General features: G+C 45.9%; 1 protein-coding gene across 2 annotated transcripts; it reads left to right on the top strand.

Moving 5' to 3' along the window:
- The first annotated feature begins 3,820 nt into the window (after positions 1 to 3,820).
- Positions 3,821 to 22,889, top strand: LOC308569669 (multiple myeloma tumor-associated protein 2). 2 transcript variants are annotated; one of them, XM_081163872.1, is made up of 9 exons: positions 3,821 to 3,880; positions 7,221 to 7,418; positions 8,047 to 8,197; positions 8,443 to 8,488; positions 12,362 to 12,444; positions 15,323 to 15,395; positions 17,090 to 17,169; positions 18,222 to 18,371; positions 22,385 to 22,889. In XM_081163872.1, the coding sequence occupies exons 2-9, from the start codon at positions 7,325 to 7,327 to the stop codon at positions 22,722 to 22,724; spliced, it is 1,017 nt and encodes a 338-aa protein (XP_081019998.1). In that variant the 5' UTR covers positions 3,821 to 3,880; positions 7,221 to 7,324; the 3' UTR covers positions 22,725 to 22,889. The 2 variants fall into 2 exon arrangements, with proteins under 2 accessions (XP_081019998.1, XP_081019997.1); XM_081163871.1 differs by having other exon boundaries at positions 3,870 to 4,004.

The following is a 22,889-nucleotide window of genomic DNA, read 5'->3' on the forward strand; positions in this document are numbered from 1 at the left end:
CAGTTACCTGGGAGAAAATCCCATTGATCTCGGGGCTGGCTTCTGAACAGACATGTATAGGATTTTATTTGTTTTGGTTTTTTTATAATTTTTATTGAATGGCTTTATATTGCAAAAAACAATACAGCCATACTACCGCTAAATATAATTAAGAAATAAAAATTACATACATCAATATTTAGTTTATTTGTTATTTACCGTCTTATTTCCTCCCAAACATTGCATACAACAACACACATATGTGCAGACACCCACACACCCACACGCGCACAGAAAATGATAATAGTGAAAGTAAATATTTTTCCCCTTTTATCTTCCAAAATCTTTTCTTCAGCTTTGACTTCCTGTCAAGTCCCTTTGCCTATGTTTTATCTTACATTTGAATGTACACAAAACAATAAACCTTTCTATATAATTTTTCTAATACATTCTGAAAACATAATAAATCCTTAATTGTAGTCCACCTCCTTTTAGTTCCTTTATCACTCGAATGCTAGCATGGAGTCAAAACTATTATTGTATTTCTGAACATATTTTTTATAAACATCCCATTTTCCCGCTAATTTTTGCTTTGAGTTTCCTCTGAGTTTACTAGTCAGTCGAGCCGTCTCCACCAATTCCTGTAATTTGATTTGCCAATCTCTTATTTTTGGAGCCTCGTGATCTTTCCATCCCTTGGCCACAAGTATACGAGCTGCTGCGGTTGCATACAAAAATACGTCTCTTAGATTTTTTGGGATCTCTTTATCTAAAATACTTAATAGAAATGCCTCCGGTTTTTTAGTAAAAGTTATCCCCATCATCTTTTTTAATTCATTGTATATTTTCATATACGATGGAAAATATACGAGGATTTTGTTAATGTACATTTGAACAAGGGTTTTGGCTATGATTCAGAAGAAAAGGTAAGCACTATCATGCAAGAGGCATCTCCTGTGCGGAAGAGAAAGGGGAAAGCTTGTTCTCAAAGAACGTTGCTACTGCTCTTGGCTTTTGCAAATATATCCTTGAAAATCATTAGCAGTGCAATCCTGTGTATGTTTACCCAGATTATTAATTTCCACCAGGGTTATTAATTTCCACCAGGGTTAATCTTTAGTAAGTGCATTTTTAACTGCAGCCTAAGATTACCCTAAAGTCTGCTGTCCCGTTAATTGGGGACATCTTAATCAAAAGGCTTTGAATCAATAAACATTCAGTTATTCCTTTTTATTATTATTACCATTCATTTAAACGCTTCAATTTTTTCTCCCCCTCGGTATGTACAGTCACTTAAGTTAAAAAAAATAATGGGCAGAGGGTCCTTGAATAACTTTCTCAACACCTTTATGACCGGACTTCACCTGTTGAGTTTGCCTGTAAGGCATCTGTTAAAAGCAAAAAACTTCTTTCCATCGAAGGAGGCGAATCTGGCAAAGAACGTAGGAGATGGTCTTGTTCTGCATGAGATCAGTGACCCAGTTTGCAGGGCCATAACAGGACCAGATGCAGAGGAAAACTGATGCTTTATTAACGGGGTGTCAGAAGAACTGACCCCTTTTTATTTTTAGGCTACGAGGGAAGGAACAAGATTTTGCTGAAATTTAGGGTTTGGAGAGAAATCGGGGATGAATCATGGGAATTCTAGAGTTGGAAGGGATCCTGACGGTGATCTGGTCCGACCCCCTGCAGTGCATGACATATGGCCAGCCAACCTCTCAGGATTAACTGATTTCATTAAGGCTTCCCCTTTCCCCAGCCCAAAAATTGGCTCCTGTACATTTAATAATTATACAGATTTTTTTTAAAAAAATAGGTGTGGGTAGCTTGTGCGGGAGCAACAAAACTCTTACTGAAATGCCCCTTTTCTGCTTTAGATGGAAGATTTGTCAGCTGCTGTGCTGCCACGTGCTCTTTTGTAAAAATAAAAAAATGAGATTACTGTATTAGTTACTGCTGTACGCGGTTCTTTCACAGAGCAATGCAAACAGATCATAAAGCCTTCGGGAACTTGCAGCTTAAATTTTAACTAGAGGGAAGGAGGAAGTGTGGATGATGGAACGGGTGAGGCAGGAGATCCAATGTTATTTCAGTGGTTTCGGAGTTGTGGCGTTGGAAGGGGCACCGAAGGTCATCTAGTCCAACCCCTGCAAAGCGGGAATCTCAAGACATGGTCCCCCCACCAAATTTGAAACCACACCTTTCTTCATGCGGGGATGAGGGCTTAGGCAAGCATCTGGCTTGTCTGCAAACAAGAATGTTTCTAGCAGGCCTGATTGAAATCAATAGGCAGGGAGTTCCAAAGAGCAGGCTTTCTTTCCCAAGAATGAGGGTTACCCCACCCCTGTCCCATTTCTCCAATGCAGGGCTCCTGTGCCTCGATAAACCTGCAATAAAGGCAGACTTTGAGCCACTGAAGTTTCCCACACCATCACCGCATCCCCATGTCCAGAGAGTCTTAGGTAGTTACGATGACTGCACAACCCATCTACAACAGGCCGCAAGGTGGTTAAATTGGTCTCAACTAGGGCCAGGGACTTTTCAGTACTGGCCCCAACTTGGTGGAACACTCTTATCACAAGAGAATAGGGCCCTGTGGGACTTGACATCTTTCCGCAGGGCCTGCAAGACGGAGCTGTTCCGTCTGGCCTTTGGTTTGGACTCAGTCTGACCCTTATGTTTCCCTCCCCTTATGGTTTTGATCTATGGGCTACTTTTAAAATGAGGCTGCATTTTAAATTGCATTTTAACCTGTATTTTAAATTGGGGTTTGGTTTTTTCCTATTATGTTGTTGTAAACAAAAAATGCCCTTTTCCCTTATGGGGTATCCAAGAGCCCATATAGAGTCCTGACATAAGTTCTGTATTGGTAGGAGAGAATAACAGAGGCCAACTAGAGAATACTGAAAAGCAAAGCAGCTAGTAAGCTTGATCTTTATTGATCTGTTGCAACAGGGTGCTCCCTCACACGCAGGAAAGGAGGAGGACCCAGAAAAATAGTGTGCAAGGCCTTATAAAGACTTTTGAAATTGCTACCCTGGAGATCCAGAACACCCCCAGAAACATCATGCATACATCAATCACAGAAGGGGTGTAACCTAAGACCACCCCTCGGATACATCACACCTACATCACAGAAAAGGCGGTCTAAAACAGAAATTTTGAATGACAGATAGGTAGCCGTGTTGGTCTGCCATAGTCAAAATAAAATAATTCCTTCCTGTAGCACCTTAAAGACCAACTAAGTTAGTTCTTGGTATAAGCTTTCGTGTGCATGCACACTTCTTCAGAAATTTTGAATGTTGCTTTTCTCCTGTCCTTGTTTATCTCCTGTCTGGCAGGTTACCTGATTGGATACCCTGCTTACTTGATTGGATTTCCTGGGGAGCCTGGCCAGTCTTTTGTAATGACAAATACTTAGTTCCTGGGCCAGGTCACAGGCTCACACCTTATTCAAACACAGACATACCCTTAAGACAGGATTTGTGAAGGAAAAGACATTGGGGAGGCTTTTCCATTTTCCTTTGACCTTGCAGAGAAAACATTTGGTCAGTTTGGGAGCCAAAAATGGTTTCAGGTCGGTCTTCCTGTGCTGATCTATGTACATGCTTGGCTGGTACACTTAAGAACATCACCATATGCCTAAGACCATAAAATTCCTATCACAATATTTTTACTGTAATTTTACTGTTGTTATCCGGGGAGGGCGGGGTATAAATAAAATTTGTTGTTGTTGTTGTTTGTTATTATTTTTATATTATCCTGCGGTTGCTAAAGAGAGTTGGCCACCCCCCTCCCAGCAACTTGGTGCGGCCCGTATCCCCCCACGGGCACGCGGCTTGATGGTGTCTCCCAAAGGCTTGCGGAAGTTGCTGCAGGAAGCGGGTTCTGCAGGCAGCACGTGAGTCGCAAAGTGGAGGAGGCTTTGGCGGGGGGAGTTGCTCTGCTTGCAGAAGTGGGGGGGGGGGAGAGACTGACAGTTAAGAGCAGCCCCCCCAAGGACAGCATGGCCGGAGTGTGGAAAGGTATGGGGGAGGGGGCTGTGGAGCGCGTGCATTTATGTACATTTGTCTTATCTGTTACGCCCATAGCTGTCAACTTTTCCCTTTTCTTGCGAGGAATCCTATTCGGAATAAGGGAATTTTCCCTTAAAAAAAGGCAAACGTTGACAGCTATGGTTACGCCTGCGTTGCTGGGGGGTTGGGCTAGATGACCCCAGGGACCCTTCCAACTGTACTGTCTGTCTGTCTGTCCACGCAGTACTTTTTTTCTAAAAAAAATGTTTAGGGGTACTCTCATTTCGGCTCAAGAAAATCACAATTTTGTAGTTCAGATCGGGGAAAATAAATACAGTAAATGGACAAAAGTTGAAAGATTCATAAAATCTTTAGGGGTATGCAGACCCCCAGGAAAAAGCTCTTTATCTATCTTATCTATCTATCCATGCAATCTGCCCTGCTGAGTTCAGTGGGACTTACTCCCAGGAAAGGCGTGCTGTTAGGCTGCAATGCTACGGATACCGACTTGAGCAGGGGCCAGCAAACTTTTCCAGCAGGGGGCTGGTCCACTGTCCCTCAGACTTTGGGGGGGGCAGACTATATTTTGGAGGGGGCGGGAGAATGAATTCCTATGCCCCACAAATAACCCACAGATGCATTTTAAATAAAAGGACACATTCCACTCATGTAAAAACACGCTGATTCCCTGACTGTCTGCAGGCCGGATTGAGAAGGCGATTGGGCCGTATCCGGCCCCCGGGCCTTAGTTTGCCTACCCATGGACTTGAGAGTACTTACCTGTCAAAACTTGGTGGGACTTATTTCTGAGGAAATAAGCACGGGCTTTCCCTCGTTAAGACACTTGGGTATCTTAGATTGTAGCTTTTTTTAATTCCCCCCACCCGCCTTCTTGGCCTTAAGAAACTGTGCATTATCCCACTGGGTTGTTTGTGATAATTGACGAACACGGTAGAGATGGAGGGAAGTGCTTTGCAAGTGAAGACGGTGAAACCTATGCATTGTTTCTTGGTGTGAAGCCCTAGTGAACGCACTCCAGAATGTACGGTAAGTTCTGAATAAAGATGCACAAGAGCAAGCTGCCAAATTATTTTGGAAATCACACAATCCAACCCACCCTGGTGCTCTCCAGATGGTTTAGGCTGCAACACCTTCCCTGCAGTGTTTATTGAAGCCTGCTGTCAGAAACAAGACACTGGGGTTTCCAAGCTGCCACATTTGTACTAACCTGCCCAGATTGTTGTCATTTAAGTCAGGCATCGAAGTCACGTATTTGATGTTTTTTTTTACCTTCGGAGTCGTTGCTGTATTTAATATTTGTTGTTGTTTTAAATAGACTTCAGAGAGAGTCACTTTTGCTTCTATCTGGAAAAAGAATATATCTTTGCAAGTATGAAGTACAGCTAAAGGATCTTTTTTTCATCTTAGGAAAAAGGCACTCTCTGTGCTCCTAAACACTCTACGCTTCATTTCTTAAAGCAAAGCCTTTTCCCTTTAGAAAGGGACTACCTGTGATTAAGGAATGTTGAATGATGTTGGATTGAAATTAAGTGGTTTCAAGCTGTAATTATGATAAAATGGTTTTCTTTTTGTAAGAAAGAAAATTTAAAGGTATAATAATTTAAGATGTTGGAGAGAAAATAAGGCGTTTCTTTTTTCTTTTTTTCCTAAGCTGTACTGCTTTGAGATAAGGATTTGCTGTATAAATAATTTGAACTGGATATACAAGAAGGGGAGGTATGAGGAGGTCGGGGAAATATGTTATGAGAAAATAAGTTGTGAAATTTATGTGTTTTTAATGTTTTTATGTTTGCTTTTTTCTTTTTGTTTGTAAAATATTGGAAACTCTAATAAATATTTTAAAAATAAAATAAAATAGAAAGGGACTACCTGTGGCCGCATTGGTTTTGCTACGAGGCCTCTTTGTAAAGGTTTGCTAAGGACACAAGATCCATCTTGCATCATTGTTAGCTGTGGCATGTAGCTTGGCACTTTGTGACTTGTGTTGGGGGTTGTGTGGCTATTCTGTGGCTTGGAATGCCTGTTGTGTTAATTTATCCAGAGTAAGCGTGTTTTGATTATTGGCCTTCTTGGAAAAACAAACAAACCCAGTTCTTCTATTGATACGTTATTTCATTTACACCATAGAATTGTAGAGTTGGAAGGGACCCCAGGGGTCCTCTAGACTCACCCCCCTGCAGTTCAGGAATCCTGCCCAAAGCCGTCTCTGGGTGGGCTTGAACTACCAGCCTTCTAGTTAACAGCCATGAATGTATGCAAGGTATCCTGAACTGCCCAAAGATGGGATATGCACATTGAAGCTATTTTTCTTCGGAGTAGTATTCAGCCAAGTGAATGGATCAGGGCTGGGGAATCTCTGGCCTGAGGGGAAGGGCACAAGTGGCACTCTGGGTCTCTGGATCTGACCCCTGAAACCCTCCAAGGCTGCACCCCCTCACCAGATCCACTTGGCACCTTCCTTGGGCATATGGGTCTGGCTGAAATTTGCCCTTGAACTCTGATGACGCCTCTGGCTCGCATGGATGGAGGAAGGTTAAGCACATGGGAGCGTACTAACATTGGCTGCTCCTCCCATTTTTGCCTCTGGTACTCCCCACCACTGGTATACCTGAAGGAGCGTCTCCACCTCCATCATTCTACCCAGACACTGAGGTCCAGCACCGAGGGCCTTCTGGCGGTTCCCTCGCTGCGAGAAGCCAAGTTACATGGAACCAGGCAGAGGGCCTTCTTGGTAGTGGCACCCGCCCTTTGGAACGCCCTCCCACCTGATGTCAAAGAGAAAACCAACTACCAGACTTTTAGACGACATCTGAAGGCAGCCCTGTTTAGGGAAGCTTTTAATGTTTAATAGGTTATTGTATTTTAATATTCTGTTGGAAGCCGCCCAGTGTGGCTGGGGAAACCCAGCCAGATGGGCGGGGTATAAATACCGGTAATAAATTATTATTATTATCATTATTATTTATTATTATGTGACCTCCACCTCCGAAAGATTACTTAGAAGGGAATGTGGCTTTTGGGCTGTCTCTTCCAACCCAGGCAGTATAGAAGTTTTGCAGCTTCGAATTCACAGCTCCCTGGGCTCTGTCACTTAAGTCCACACAAATACAATGAGCAAAGTCACGGCCACTTTTGAAAGCACAACAGAATACTAAAACTGAAACATTTCTTAAGCCTGTTGCTTTCTCCGTTTTCCATGTCCAGGCGCCTGAGGATTGGAATCTTACGCTCCCTGAGGATTGGCGTTCTACTTTAAAAGGAAGGAAGGAAAGAAGACGTTCCGGGCTCGTTCTCTCCTGTCCATCACCATGTTTGGCTCGTCCCGAGGGGGCGTGAGAGGAGGGCAGGACCAGTTTAACTGGGAAGATGTAAAGACGGACAAACAAAGGGAAAACTACCTAGGTAGGGAGATGACCCTCTGCTGTCTTTTGACTACTGAAGGCTGAGCTAGCGCCAACCATCAGCTACGTGCTGAAATGACTATGAGTCTGTGTGAGACGTCCTGTGTTTGAATATCGCCCTCTGTGGCCTTTAGCAGGGCGTTCTGTCTCTCCCCTCTTTCCTCCTCCGCAATGCAGAGGGGATGAAATTCAGTCCCACAATCTGAAGGGTTTTGGTGTGGCAGAGGAGAGGACACTCATTGCAAAACAGCCAAAATGTGAACAGAGGCAGCCTGGGCTTTGGACCTTCGCGTCATCTGGAGCCAGTGTGGTGTTGTGGTTAAGAGCAGTGGACTCATAATCTGGGGAACCGGGTTCGTTTCCCTGCTCCTCCGCATGCAGCTGCTGGGTGACCTTGGGCTAGTCACACTTCTCTGAAGTCTCTCAGCCTCACTCACCTCACAGAGTGTTTGTTGTGGGGGAGGAAGGGAAAGGAGATTGTTAGCCGCTTTGAGACTCCTTAAGGGGAGTGAAAGGCGGGATATCAAGTCCAAACTCCTCCATCTTGTTAGAGGTCTCTCAGCGCTCGCGCACTCTCTAGTCCTGCTCTGAGTTTTGTTTTCGTTTGTCTTTCTCCTTTTAACGTGCAGGGAACTCCTTGATGGCACCCGTAGGCCGGTGGCAGAAGGGGAAGGATCTCACGTGGTACGCCAAGGGGAAGAAAGGTGACGCACCTCTCTCCCGGGAGGATGAGCTGGCTGCTGTCCGGCGAGCAGAAGAGGAGGCCATGATGGCAGCCTTGTAAGTCTTAGACACAGTCGCCTGGCTATGTTTGCTGCCCACGGGTGTAACAGCAGCTGGGTGTGACATGAATATCCCCTTACCCAGTTGAGAAGAACTGTCCTTCCTTCTATCCCCGTGATCATCAAAGCCGAGAGAATATTTTCCCATTTTATACCGATGTATATATTTATCCAAATAATTTTTATTGGTTTTCTAGTCCACCTCTGCCAGATTTTGTAACTCTCATTTGTATTTCTTTTAAGGGGTTATAAGAACGTGAAGAAGCAGCCGACAGGACTAAGCAAAGAGGTATTTATATATATATATTTAAAATATTTGTTTGTGTGGAAAATATATGTGTGTGCGCGTGTGTGCATATAAACACAGTTGATCACAAAGCTCAGAGTATACATACATGAAAACGAGGATTGTTAACTTATCTAAGTCCTTTCGGTTAATTAGTCAATAGCTAGTTAATCAGTTAATGGATTGTATTTCAATAAAAGAGCTTATTATTAAAACCTCAGTATGTTCCTTTGAAGACGATGAAGGGCACGTTACAAAATCTAGAGAGCGATAATATTTATAATTTAAAAAATACAAATATAGAAGGAATAGTGTATTTTGATATATTGCATCAACTTGGAAATTTGGAAAAGAAAAAAAAAGAACGATGGTGTTTACTCATTAGAATGGATGGGCTTTATTGGTGTAAGGTTTCGTTAACCAGGTGGCAGTTCTAATTAAAGCAGAGTGACTTAACAATGAGGAAACAGTCCAAGCGTCTTCTCCCTCGCTTCGCTCTCTTCCCAAAGCAGCTTAACTCCCGGCATTAAACGCCAGCCTTGGCTGTCTCAGATATTTTGCAGGTCAGAAGAGGGGTTATGGGGAAGAGCCAGCTTGAGTTCCCCCACAGGTACTCTCTCTATAGCAGAGGTTCGCAAGCATTTTTCTTTGGGCCACACTTTCAGAATAAAAATTTGCTCGTGCCACACCGAATTTCTGATGAGAAATACAATGGAAAACAAATGGCTCCCAGCAGTTCTTGGATTTACAACACAGAACACAGCTACTTTGTAATATGATCGTGGGACATCCTTAAAACAATGCAGCTACATAAGAGCGTGAATCATTCCCGAAATATACCATATTTTTTACACCATAACACTCACTTTTTTCCTCCTAGAAAGTAAGGGGAAATGTCTGTGCGTGTTATGGAGCGAATGCCTGCGGGTGGCGGGGGGGATCTGCTGCAGTCGTGAGCAGAGGATCCATAGTTCCCCTTCCTTCCCTCCTCCATGGTTACAAAGCATGGATCCACATGGATCCTCAGGATTTTTGCATTGGGCTACTCCAAACTCACTGTCAGATCACATGTCTGTGGCCACAGCATGAACCACAAAAATCATATATCCACTATTTCGTTTAGAATATTTTTTTTCTTGTTTTCCTCCTCTAAAAACTATGTGCGTGTTATGGTCTGGTGCGTGTTATAGAGCGAAAAATACGGTAATTACAAACGAGCCGCTTACATACGTACCTTAAGTATGCATACAAAGCCAGTGAGAGGTGTGAGGTTGCTTTTGCCAAATAATCTAATTTATATTACGTCTAATTTGAGATTTGAGACAAACTAACTTTCATCTTCTCATCAATGCAAAGAGGAAGCCTTACTCTTTTCTGATCTTGATAGTATACTACACTGAAATGTTTAGATGTTTCTTTGATTGCCCTTGAATCTTCCTGCCGCTCTCGCCATCCCCTCCTGCCACATCCTTTGGGAACCACTGCTCTATAGCAGGGATGTCCGACAGGTCGATCCTGTGGAGGTTCCAGTTGATGGTGGCTCCTTTTCCTTTGCATAAGAGCTTCTGGCCCCGGCCCCTCACCCCGTCCTCCATTCGTGCATGATTGCTTGAATAGGAGACAGAATTGTCGCTATGAGGCTGTTTCTTTTCTTAGCGATCTTTTGGTGAGCGACTTCTCTCCTTCCTCCTTTACTAAATTTCGCTATTTTCTTCTCCCGAAAAGAAAGCTCAACAACTTTGACCTGAACCCCACAAAAAAGGGACTTTCTGTTGAGATTTCCATTCCACCTTAAGGAGCAGACATGGAACTGTTGCGTGTCACATGTCTGTTTACATTCCAGCACAGCTTGCGGGGAACTTCCGTTGTGTGTATAGCTTTTGCTTTTTCCTGGTCTCTCTGAGAAGACGAAGAGAGAGACGACATGTTTCTTTGTCCTGATTTATGATTAATAAATCTGTAGTTGTAGTATGCTTTCACAAGCCTCACGCCTATTCTGTGTGCGCAGTTCGATCTGCTGATAGTGTGCCTTGGCTTTGAAGCCCGGGTCGCTGATTTACGTCAGAGCAGAGGCCCATGGGTCTTCACAGTGGGACCCTCTGCATGTTGACACTTTCCTCCCTAACTCAACAACTTTGACCTAGATCACTGCCAGTTTTTTATTCTGTGAGTAGATCTCAGTCTCTTGGGAGTTGGACGTCTCTGCTCTATAGGAAAGGGATAGGGAACTTCAAGCACAAAGACTGAATGCAGCCCTCCCAATCTCTTTGCCTGGCCTTTGAAACTCTCCCACCAGAGGCTTTTCTGTTAAGTATTGTTGGCAGGGACATCCCAAATGCCTTGAAGGAGGTTTTTTTATATGCTACAGCTGCAGCCCGGACTTTGGTGGCAAAGGGGTGGAAGGAAGAAGGAGTCCTGACAATTACGGATTGGCATAGCAAGCTAAAAGAATTTGCTGAAGTGGCACAGCTGACAAATAGCCTGAGAGGCAGCTCAAAACAAAAAATTATGGGAAAGCGGGATAGATATAAGATATATCTTACATCTTGAACATATATTTTGAAAATATATGTTCAAAAATACAGTAAAGGTTCGCTATCTATGCAAGCATTCGATTGACGTTGGAGAGAGACGGAGTTGAGAAACAAGACCAAGGGTACATATTGATATAGGAATGTATTAGATAAAATGTAAAGAAATATACAATAATGAGTACATTCATTTGTAAAAAAAAAAAAAGGAATATACAACGGGATAGACAGGAAGTGTTGGTATATATATGATTTCGGAGTAAGTTTGGAATAGCTTTTTATTTTTGGTTTTTTGGTTTGTTTGTTTTTTCTTGATGTATATAAAGTATACATGCAGGTTGAAAATTACAGTATAATAAGTTTTGTGATGTAATACAGTGGTACCTTGGGTTACATACGCTTCAGGTTACATACGTTTCAGGTTACAGACTCTGCTAACCCAGAAATAGTACCTCAGGTTAAGAACTTCGCTTCAGGATATGAGAACAGAAATCGTGCTCCGGCGGCGCAGCGGCAGCAGGAGGCCCCATTAGCTAAAGTGCTGCTTCAGGTTAAGAACAGTTTCAGGTTAAGAACGGACCTCTGGAACGAATTAAGTACTTAACCCGAGGTACCACTGTATGACAATGTCTGACGATGTAACGTAAGAACTTAAGTAAGTAAATAATGAGAAGAAACTCTCCCACCCTCCCAGTTGTTTTTGCCCCAGTGTCACTGAAGTCCAGTAATTCCTCTGGATTGTTTGGATAGAGAGCTGGCGTGTGTCTCTATAAACTCACCTGCTGCACATCCATTGCTCTGCCCACTATTGCCTCTGGCATGCGGCCCCTGGAAGGTTACTGGTCAGGGAAGGTGGCCCTCGGTCACCACTCTATTCTGTAGGACGTTATCTCTGTGCTAGCTAGTTCCAGCTAGCGAGCCAAGCCAGGCTCCTGCAATCGGCTCCCCTCCCAAACTCTGGCAAAAAATGCCTGGGTTCCCACCTTCCATCTACCGCTGAGGATGCTGCAAAAGGGTCTAAAACAGGCATGGCCAAATTTGGCCCGCCAGCTGCTTTGGGACTACAATTCCCATCATCCCTGACTACTGGTCCTGTTAGCTAGGGATGATGGGAGTTGTAGTCCCAAAACAGCTGGAGGGCCTAGTTTGGCCATGCCTGCTCTAAAAGGAGGAAGGATGACTTCAACTCGGACCTGTAGCAACTCCATGGCAGCGCGCAAATTTGTGCTCTTGCTTCATTAGTGTTTTATTTATATTACTAGATTTGTACGCCACCCTTCACCTGGAGATCCCAGGGCGTTTCACGAGGTGTCCTCTAATACCTTGTCTGCAAATATCTTTGCAGGATCTTGCCGAGGTCTGCAAACGTGATGGAGCAGAGCGTGACGAGAAGGCGGTGGATCGTGTGTTGGGCCTGGGGAGTTCGAGGTAGCTGCTGCTGCTGCAATGGACTCGTGGCCCTCCCAAAGGACCAATTATTTGTCTGTCTTGTGTTTGGAAGCAGACTCAATAAACACACGAGATGTAACCGGCTGTGTTCTTAGATAAATAAGGTATACTATTCATAGTATCAAACTATATATTTCAACGGAAGTAACTCATAAAGTTCAACAAACAAACAAAGCAGAAGACCCAGTGGATAGGATCATTCTTTAGTCAGTTCATGTATAAGATCCATCCGTGTCATGGTGTCTATTCCATCTGTCTGTTTGTAGAGTCCAAAAAAATCGACATGAAAGGTTGTTACAGTTCCACAAAATCCTTACATAGTGTCTAGACAAGGATTTCCGGAATATTGGCCTTGTTTCGCTGTCCTGGCCTTCATCAGTACTTAAAGCTCATATGTGATATTACAGGACAGTGGATCTTATGGCATAGTAGTAGCTGCTACTATTATGCCATAAGATCCACTGTCCTGTAATCCTTGTCTAGACTCTGTGTAAGGATTTTGTAGAACTGTAACAACCTTTCACGAGGGACGCGGGTGGCGCTGTGGGTTAAACCACAGAGCCTAGGACTTGCCGATCAGAAGGTCGGTGGTTCGAATCCCTGCGATGGGGTGAGCTCCTGTTGTTCGGTCCCAGCTCCTGCCAACCTAGCAGTTCGAAAGCACGTCAAAGTGCAAGTAGATAAACAGGTACCGCTCCAGCGGGAAGGTAAACGGCGTTTCCGTGCGCTGCTCTGGTTCGCCAGAAGCGGCTTAGTCATGCTGGCCACATGACCCGGAAGCTGTATGCCGGCTCCCTTGGCCAATAAAGCGAGATAAGCGCTGCAACCCCAGAGTTAGCCACGACCGGACCTAATGGTCAGGGGTCCCTTTACCTTTACCTAACAACCTTTCATGTGGATTTTTTGGACTCTACAAACAGACAGATGGAATAGAAACCATTACACGGATGGACCTTATACATGAACTGACTAAAGAATGATCTGATCCACTGGGTCTTCTGCTTTGTTCGTTTGTTGAACCTTATGAGTTACTTCCGTTGAAATTTATAATTTGATACTATGAATAGTATACCTTATTTATCTAAGAACACAGCCGGTTACGTCTCGTGTGTTTATTGTGTTTGGAAGCGGCTTGGCTATTCCTGCAGACTTTATGCCGTGTGCATGTCTTGTTCTGTGTACATCTCCATTAGTCTTTAAACCAGATCTTTCCAAACTGTGTGTCGCAACACGTTAGTGTGTCAGCTGCAGTGTGTATGTTTCTTATGCAAACGCTCCCCTCGCTTTTCTCGGGGCTGGAAAGGGGCTACTTCGACCTCTGGTTTGACAGTAAAACTGAATTACTGTGTGATGCATGCCTAGAAAGTGTGAAAAATTTGGAAAGCTCCATTTTAAACCCTTGAGGTCCCTTCCAACTCTGCAGTTCTGATTCTGTTTACAGTGGTACCTTGGTTCTCAAACTTAACTCGTTCCGGAAGTCCGTTCCAAAACGAAAGCGTTCCAAATGCGAGGGCAAGTGTGGTGTAGTGGTTAAGAGCGGTAGACTTGTAATCTGGTGAACCGGGTTCGCTTCCCCGCTCCTCCACATGCAGCTGCTGGGGGACCTTGAGCCAGTCACACTTCTCTGAAATCTCTCAGCCTCACTCACCTCACAGAGTGTTTGTTGTGGGGGAGGAAGGGAAAGGAGAATGTTAGCCGCTTTGAGACTCCTTCAGGTAGTTTCTTCCAAAACCAAGGTGCGCTTTCCCATAGAAAGTAATGCAAAACGGATTAATCCATTCCAGACTTTTAAAAACAACCCCTAAAACAGCAATTTAACATGAATTTTACTATCTAATTTTAATTGATCCTTAAAATGAAAGCAATAATCAATGGACTGTGCTAGAAAATAAATAAGACAGTATTGTAGATGATAAAAATTAAAATTATATATATTTTTCTTACCTGCACTGAAGATACAGTGGTACCTCGGGTTACATATGCTTCAGGTTACATATGCTTCAGGTTACAGACTCCGCTAACCCAGAAATAGTACCTCAGGCTAAGAACTTTGCTTCAGGATGAGAACAGAAATCGCGCAGCAGCGGGATGCCCCATTAGCTAAAGTGGTGCTTCAGGCTAAGAACAGTTTCGGGTTAAGTACGGACCTCTGGAATGAATTAAGTACTTAACCCGAGGTACCACTGTAGTCCTTGTTTGGATGGGGGGCTTTTATCCATTTCTGCAGTCACACAATCTGAACTGGGTTCCATATAGTCACAAAAACAAATTGAAAAAGCCTCAAAAACCAAAAAGCAAAATAAAAACCAAAAACAAAAGCGCCAAACTTAATCAGTTCTGGAAGTCGGTTTGACTTCTGAAATGTTCGAAAACCAAGGTGCGGCTTCTGATTGGTGCAGGTGCCCTGGAAACAATAGCCGACAGCCGTATCGGATGTTCAGCTTCTGAAAAATGTTTGAAAACTGAAACACTTACTTCCGGGTTTTCGGCGTTTGGGAACCTAGGTACCACTGTATTTATTTTTTATTTATTGGAGTTATTACCCTGCAGCTCCCTCCAAAGGAGCCCAGGGCAGTTACATGTAGAAGTCACAAGAGGTTTACCCTTTTTTAGCTACTGTTGATTTCAATCATCTTTTGAATGCATTTAAGTAATCAGTTTTTAACTTTTATATATAGAGAGAGAGAGAGAGAGAGAATTTTAATGTTTTTTAAAAAATATTTTTTGTAAACCACTTAGAGGTTTTCTTAGAGCGATATATAAATTTTGTTAAATAAATGAAATTATATTGCTTCATAGGAACCGATGAAGGAGCGAGAAACAACAATAATATCCCACTCTTAACTTTTCCTTTCAGGTGTGACGCGAGCAGGATGATGTTTTCCAAAGAAGACAAAGAAGCCGCCAAAATGGGCCTTTCAGTCTTCACGGTAAGTTATTGACATTCCCTCTCCACCTCTGGAAAGTGAGGCAGGCCTTAATGGTGTCAGATGGCACTGGCCAGCACCCCATTCTACAGTGGCCCTGACCTAGCCACTGTGATCCACGCAACGGTCACCTGCAGACTGGATTATTGTAACTCGCTCTACGTGGGGCTGCCCTTGAGACTGACCCAGAGACTCCAGCGGGTGCAGAATGCCGCGGTGAGACTCCTTACGAGGTCTTCGCTGCGAGATCACATTCATCCGGTACTATACCAGCTGCACTGGCTCCTGGTGAAGTACAGGATCAGGTTCAAGGTGCTGGTTTTAACCTTTAAAGCCCTATATGGCCCAGGACCCTCGTACCTATGGGACCGCCTCTCCTGGTATGTCCCATGGAGGACCTTACGGTCTTCAAATAAAAACATCTTGGAGATCCCGGGCCACAGGGAGGTTAGGCTGGCCTCGACCAGAGCCAGGGCTTTTTCGGCCATGGTCCCGATCTGGTGGAACGCTCTGTCCCAAGAGACCAGGGCCCTGTGGGACTTGACGTCTTTCCGCAGGGCCTGCAAGACAGAGCTGTTCCACCAGGCCTTTGGTCAGGGCACAGCCTGACTCCCTCCTTTGGCAATCTTCACAGAACTTTAGCCTAATGGTTGCCATCAATTTGATTTGAATTAATTTTATAATGAAATGATTTTAGAATGTTGTACTATTTTATTGTTGTTAGCCGCCCTGAGCCCGGCTTCGGCTGGGGATATAAATAAAATTTAGTATTATTATTATTTGTCTGTATACCAGTTTCCCCTTTCCATTGACAAATGCCCACTGGTGTACAGAAGATTAAGAAATCTAAAAGCATGCAGCTTGAAACACATGTATAGGAATCACAAAATACTGTTGTATCTGCTGGGAGATCACATTTTGTTAGGCTCCCTTTATTGTTCCCTTTGTCGTCATTTCTAGATTCTCGACTACTTTTCAGGGCATATTACGCCCCACGAGGAAGTCCACAAATTCCAAAGCTAAACATAACATATGCAAACCGCAATATGTTCACAATAACGGTCATTTGCTGTGATACCCAAATACAGTGGATGCTCGGGTTGCGAATGTGATCCATGCGGGAAGCATGTTTGCAACCTGCAGCGTTCGCAACCTTCGTCTGTGCACGCACAGGTTGCGATTTGGCGCTTCTGCGCATGCGTGACTGCTGAAACCCAGAAGTAACCCCTTCCAGGTTTTGGCAGTCCGCAACCCAAAAAGACACAATGTGAAGTGGCTGTAACCCGAGGTATGACTGTAGATAGAAGTTACTGCAAACCACGGTTTCCTTCTGCATCCGAACTGGAAACCATGGACTGCATCACTTCAGGCTGGTTGGGCGTAAGTTTGAATGTTTGAATTCTCCCTTTTAACTCAGGAAAAAGAAGCTGAGTGTGTCATTCTCGCAGGCACACCACTTTTCTCGGTGTAGAGATTATCACTCCTGTGGGAGTGTTGAAATATGCATCTCTTCCCCCTCCAGCCTGAAATTATGATATAGTCCAGCAAAAGCTTTGCTGCTTGACTTTCCAGATTGCATAAACTGAGCAGAAGGGCTCTTCCCATCAGTAAAGCTGCTCTCTCCTCCAATAAGAGTCTATCCAGGTCTGGCCAAGATTCCTTCATTCTTGTGTCTTGTTTTCTCTCTGAAACCCCAGCACCATCGAACTGCAAGCAGTCCAGAGGCTTCAGCTCCCAAAAAGAAACCGGAAAAAGAAGAGGAAACGGGAGCCGCTGAGTAAGAAATCTCCCAGGCGTCCTCTTGTCTCTTGGGCCTAGGGAGATAATAGAATTGTAGAGCTGGAAGAGACCCCAAGGGCCTGCCCTGTGGAACTCCCTCCCACCAGATGTCAAAGAGAAAAACAACTACCAGACTTTTCGAAGACATCTGAAGGCAGCCCTGTTTAGGGAAGCTTTTAATGTTTAATAGGTTATTGTATTTTAGTGTTCTGTTGGGAGCTGCCCAGAGTGGCTGGGGAAACCCAGCCAGATGGGCGGGGTATAAATAATAATAATAATAATAATAATAATTATTATTATTATTATTATTTAGTTCAACCCCTCAATGCAGGAAGGGCAGCTGTTTTTCTGAATTGAAGGAGGAGGCACTCAAATTGGGCAGGTTTCTGAGGAAAATGAAAGATGGGATTATATCCAATGTAAAAAGAGGAGGCTGAACTCCAGACCTCCCCCCTAGCATAGTAACTTTCCATGGGGTAGCTCAGTTGGTAAAGCATGAGACTCGTAATCTCATGAGTCACGAGTTCAAGTCCCACATTGGGCAAAACATTGCAGGGGGTTGGACTACAGTCATACCTCGGGTTGAAGTTGCCTCAGGTTGAGCGTTTTCGGGTTCAGGTTGAGCTCCACTGTGACCTGGAAGTAACGCAATGTGTTACTTCCGGGCTTTTGCCGCTCGCGCATGCGCAGACGCTCAAAATGACATCACGCACATGCGCAGAAGCGGTGAATCGCGACACGCGCAGATGCGGGTTGTGTTCGCTTCAGGATGCGAACGGGGCTCCGGAATGGATCCCGTTCGTATCCAGAGGTACCACTGTAGAGGTCCTTCCAGCTCTACAATTCTGTTTCATGCGCAAGGAGCTTTTGGCATGTAAGCGGGTATCAAATGGGTGGTATAGTCCTATCGGGAGTGTACCGTGAACTCACCTGCCGCCGATTGAGGGTTGGAGCGTGTTCCAATTCTGGAAGCTGCTCAAATTCTGTATCTTGAGCTGGTTGGGGGGAGAGAGAGATATATATTCTGTCTATTACTCTCTTGCCATGCAGGCCCGAGCCCAGCAAGAAACCCAAAAAGAAGAAAGAGAAAAAGAAGAAAAAGCACAAGAAAGAAAAGAAAAAAGAGAAGGAGAAAAAGCATCGTAGAAAAAGAGAAGATTCTGCCTCCTCCACCTCCTCTTCTCCAGAGAACAGAGAGAGGTAACTCAGTGGGTCTCTTGGGCAACAGCCGCGAGTCTTCCATAAACAGCGCGGTTAGGAGAACTTGGCAAGACATAGGAAGTTGCCCTTTTCTGAATCAGGCGCCTGGTCCACCTCGCTCAGCGTTGTCTACACTGAGTGGCAGGATTTCAGGCAGGGTATCTTTGCCCAAGGGACTGTGGGTTAAACCACAGTGCCTAGGACTTGCCGATCAGAAGGTCGGCGGTTCGAATCCCCACGATGGGGTGAGCTCCCGTTGCTCGGTCCCTGCTCCTGCCAACCTAGCAGTTCGAAAGCACGTCAAAGTGCAAGTAGATAAATAGGTACTGCTCTGGCGGGAAGGTAAACGGCGTTTCCATGCGCTGCTCTGGTTCGCCAGAAGTGGCTAAAGCAAGATGAGTGCCGCAACCCCAGAGTCGGCCACGACTGGACCTAATGGTCAGGGGTCCCTTTACCTTTACTTTATCTTTGCCCAGCCCTACCTGGAGCTGCCATGGCTTGAGCAGGCGCTCTACCCACTGAGCTGCACTCTTCCCCTTTACTGATAAATCTTGCAGGAGGAATTGGGGCCACCCCAAATGGCTAGAAAGCCGCAAGGAAAATCTGGGGAGCTAGCGAGCGACTACTCCTTTTTTTAGCCACTGTAATGTTGCACTTTTTTAAAAAACGAAATAAAACAGTGACAGGCTCAAGGTCGCCCAGTGAGCTTGTTGGCTGAGCAGGGATTCGAACCCTGACCTCCCAGTTCCTGGCCCAACACCTTAACCACTGCACCACCCTGGCTCTTTCCTTGAAAGGTGTGTTGGTAAGCATTTTTCCATTGCAGAATCGACCTGGCCCATGGCATGAGATATTCTGTCTTAGTACAGGTTGTAAGAGCAGGAGAACATCTGGGATAACTTCCTCTTCTGAGGGAAGGGCCATAGCTCAGGGGTTGAAGCATCTGCTTGGCATGCAGAGGGTCACAGGTTCAATGCCTGGCCTCCCTAAGTAGGGCTGGGAATGTCCTCTTCCTGAAACCCTGGAGAGATGCTGCCAGTCAGTGTGGGCAGTATTAAGCTACTTGACTCAGTTTAATTTAATAATAATAATAATAATAATAATAATAATAATAATAATAATAATAATAATAATTCATTATTTATACCCCGCCCATCTGGCTGAGTTTCCCCATTTACTCTGGGCGGTTCCCAATCGAGTGTTAAAAACAATGCAGCATTACATATAAAAAATTTCCCTAAACAGGGCTGCCTTCAGATGTCTTTTAAAGAGAAGATAGCTGCTTATTTCCTTGACATCTGATGGGAGGGCATTCCACAGGGCGAGAAGGCCCTCTGCCTGGTTCCCTGTAACCTCACTTCTTGCAATGAGGGAACCGCCAGAAGGCCCTTGGAGCTGGACCTCAGTGTCCGGGCTGAACGATGGGGGTGGAGACGCTCCTTCAGGTATACAGGACCAAGGCTTTTTAGGGATCCCTTCCAATCGGGGTTCAGGCCTCATCATGGGACTGAAACTGCCTTGGTCGCACTGGTTGATGATCTCCGGCGAGCTAGGGACAAAGGTGAGAGTTGTTTCCTAGTTCTGCTGGATCTCTCAGCGGCCTTTGATACAATCGACCATAACATCCTTCTGGACCGTCTAGAGGGGCTGGGAGCTGGGGGCACTGTTATACAGTGGTTTCGCTCCTTCCTCCTGGGCCGTGTTCAGAAAGTGGTGGTGGGGGATGAGTGTTCAGACCCCTGGGCTCTCACTTGTGGGGTGCCTCAGGGCTCCCCCCCATGCTTTTTAACATCTCTATGAAGCCGCTGGGAGAGATCATCAGGGGGTTGGGGCTGGGTGTTCATCAGGATGCGGATGATACCCACCTCTATCTCTCTTTTAAATCAGAACCAGTGAAGGCGGTGAAGGTCCTGTGTGAGTGCCTGGAGGCGTTTGGAGGATGGATGGCGGCTAACAGATTGAGGCTGAATCCTGACAAGATAGAAGTACTGTTTTTGGGGGGCAGGGGGCAGGCGGGTGTGGAGGATTCCCTGGTCTTGAATGGGGTAACTGTGCCCCTGAAGGACCAGGTGCGCAGCCTGGGAGTCATTTTGGACTCACAGCTGTCCATGGAGGCGCAGGTCAATTCTGTATCCAGGGCAGCTGTCTACCAACTCCACCTGGTACGCAGGCTGAGACCCTACCTGCCCGCGGACTGTCTCATCAGAATGCTGCATGCTCTAGTTATCTCCTGCTTGGACTACTGCAATGCGCTCTACGTGGGGCTACCTTTGAACGTGACCCGGAAACTACAGCTAATCCAGAATGCGGCAGCTAGACTGGTGACTGGGGGCGGCCGCCGAGACCACATAACACCGGTCTTGAAAGACCTACATTGGCTCCCAGTACGTTTCCGAGCACAAATCAAAGTGCTGGTGTTGACCTTTAAAGCCCTATAATAATAATAATAATTTATTATTTGTACCCCGCCCATCTGGCTGGGCTTTCCCAGCCACTCTGGGCGGCTTCCACAAAAACCAAAAAAACACTAAAATATCATACATTAAAAACTTCCCTGAACAGGGCTGCCTTAAGATGTCTTCTGAATGTCAGGTAGTTGTTTATCGTTTTGACATCTGGTGGGAGGGCGTTCCACAGGGCGGGCGCCACTACCGAAAAGGCCCTCTGCCTGGTTCCCTGTAGCTTTGCTATACCTGAAGGAGCGTCTCCACCCCCATCGTTCTGCCCGGGCGCTGAGGTCCAGCGCCGAGGGCCTGGCGGTTCCCTCATTGCGAGAAGCAAAGCTACAGGGAACCAGGCAGAGGGCCTTCTCGGTGGTGGCGCCCGCCCTGTGGAACGCCCTTCCAGCAGATGTCAAAGAGAAAAATAACTACCTGACATTCAGAAGACATCTTAAGGCAGCCCTGTTCAGGGAAGTTTTTAATGTATGATATTTTAGTGTTTTTTTGGTTTTTGTGGAAGCCGCCCAGAGTGGCTGGGAAAGCCCAGCCAGATGGGCGGGGTACAAATAATAAATTATTATTATTATTATAGGGCTTGAAAGCTCAGCACCAACACTTTTAATTGTGCTCGGAAACGTACTGGGAGCCAATGCAGATCTCTCAGGACCGGTGTTATGTGGTCCCGGCGGCCACTCCCAGTCACCAGTCTAGCTGCCGCATTCTGGATTAATTGCAGTTTCCGGGTCACCTTCAAAGGTAGCCCCACGTAGAGCGCATTGCAGTAGTCCAAGCGGGAGATAACTAGAGCATGCACCACTCTGGCGAGACAGTCTGCGGGCAGATAGGGTCTCATCCTGCGTACCAGATGGAGCTGGTAGACAGCTGCCCTGGATTAAATTAAACTGCGTCTCCATGTACCGCTGTGAGTCCAAAATGACTCCCAGGCTGCGCACCTGGTCCTTCAGGGGCACAGTTACCCCATTCAAGACCAGGGAATCCTCCACACCCGCCTGCCCCCTGTCCCCCAAAAACAGTACTTCTGTCTTGTCAGGATTCAGCCTCAATCTGTTAGCCACCATCCATCCTCCAAACGCCTCCAGGCACTCACACAGGACCTTCACCGCCTTCACTGGTTCTGATTTAAAAGAGAGGTAGAGGTGGGTATCATCCGCATCCTGATGAACACCCAGCCCCAACCCCCTGATGATCTCTCCCAGCGGCTTCATAGAGATGTTAAAAAGCATGGGGGGGGAGCCCTGAGGCACCCCACAAGTGAGAGCCCAGGGGTCTGAACACTCATCCCCCAACACCACTTTCTGAACACGGCCCAGGAGGAAGGAGCGAAACCACTGTATCACTTTGCCCCCAGTTTAAGGCAGCTTCCTGTTTTTCTTGCAACCTAGGAAGCAGGGGTGCATGCTTTTAATTCTTTGCAAATAGTACCTGCAAGCACGCTGCTTGCAGACTGAAGTTTTTCTCCCTCTCCCTCTCTTGCTCCTGATCCTTTCTGTGCTTCCCTGGGAACTGCTGGGCGTCCTGATGATCTGACCCGGCTCTCCTCTGTGCTTGCAGAAAGAGACGACCCGCCTCGCCTCCCGAGCGCCATCCATCATCCTCCCGGCAGGCTGGAGCCAGCCGCCGTGACAGCCATTCATCACCCGCCCAGGAAGAACAGAAACCACCCAGCAGGTGGCGCCGCAGCCCAGCCTCCTCCGGCAGCATCAAGGAAGGGACCCCCGGCAGCAGACCAGCCACAAAGACACAGGCCCCCAGCCGCGGAAGGAGGGAGTGTCGAAGCGGCAGCCGGTCCCCGTCTCCTAGGGGCAAACGCACCGGGCCCCACAAGCGGAGGAGCAGGTCCCCCACATCTCGGGGAGCCAAGAGGAGGCACGACACAGATTCCGACGGCTGAGACTTCGTCTGAAACCAAAGAGGCTGCAGCCTTTGTTTTTGGCCCCCTCTCCTTGGCTGCTAACTGGATCGAAGTCACGGCTATTGCAAATGTCCCAGAAGTCCTTCTGGAGTCTAGCAGGAAGTCAGGAAGCCACCCCCCACAAATAAATGTTTGTACCTTAAA

Source organism: Podarcis bocagei (assembly GCF_964188305.1).
Source record: "Podarcis bocagei genome assembly, chromosome: 12".
NCBI lineage: Eukaryota > Metazoa > Chordata > Lepidosauria > Squamata > Lacertidae > Podarcis > Podarcis bocagei.

Excerpts from the sequence above, each read along its gene's own strand:
- LOC308569669 (XM_081163872.1), top strand. The coding sequence starts at position 7,325 with ATGTTTGGCTCGTCCCGAGGGGGCGTGAGAGGAGGGCAGGACCAGTTT. Across the intron at positions 15,396-17,089 it reads TGGGCCTTTCAGTCTTCACG|CACCATCGAACTGCAAGCAG; the intron begins GTAAGTTATTGA and ends CTGAAACCCCAG. Across the intron at positions 18,372-22,384 it reads TCTCCAGAGAACAGAGAGAG|AAAGAGACGACCCGCCTCGC; the intron begins GTAACTCAGTGG and ends CTGTGCTTGCAG.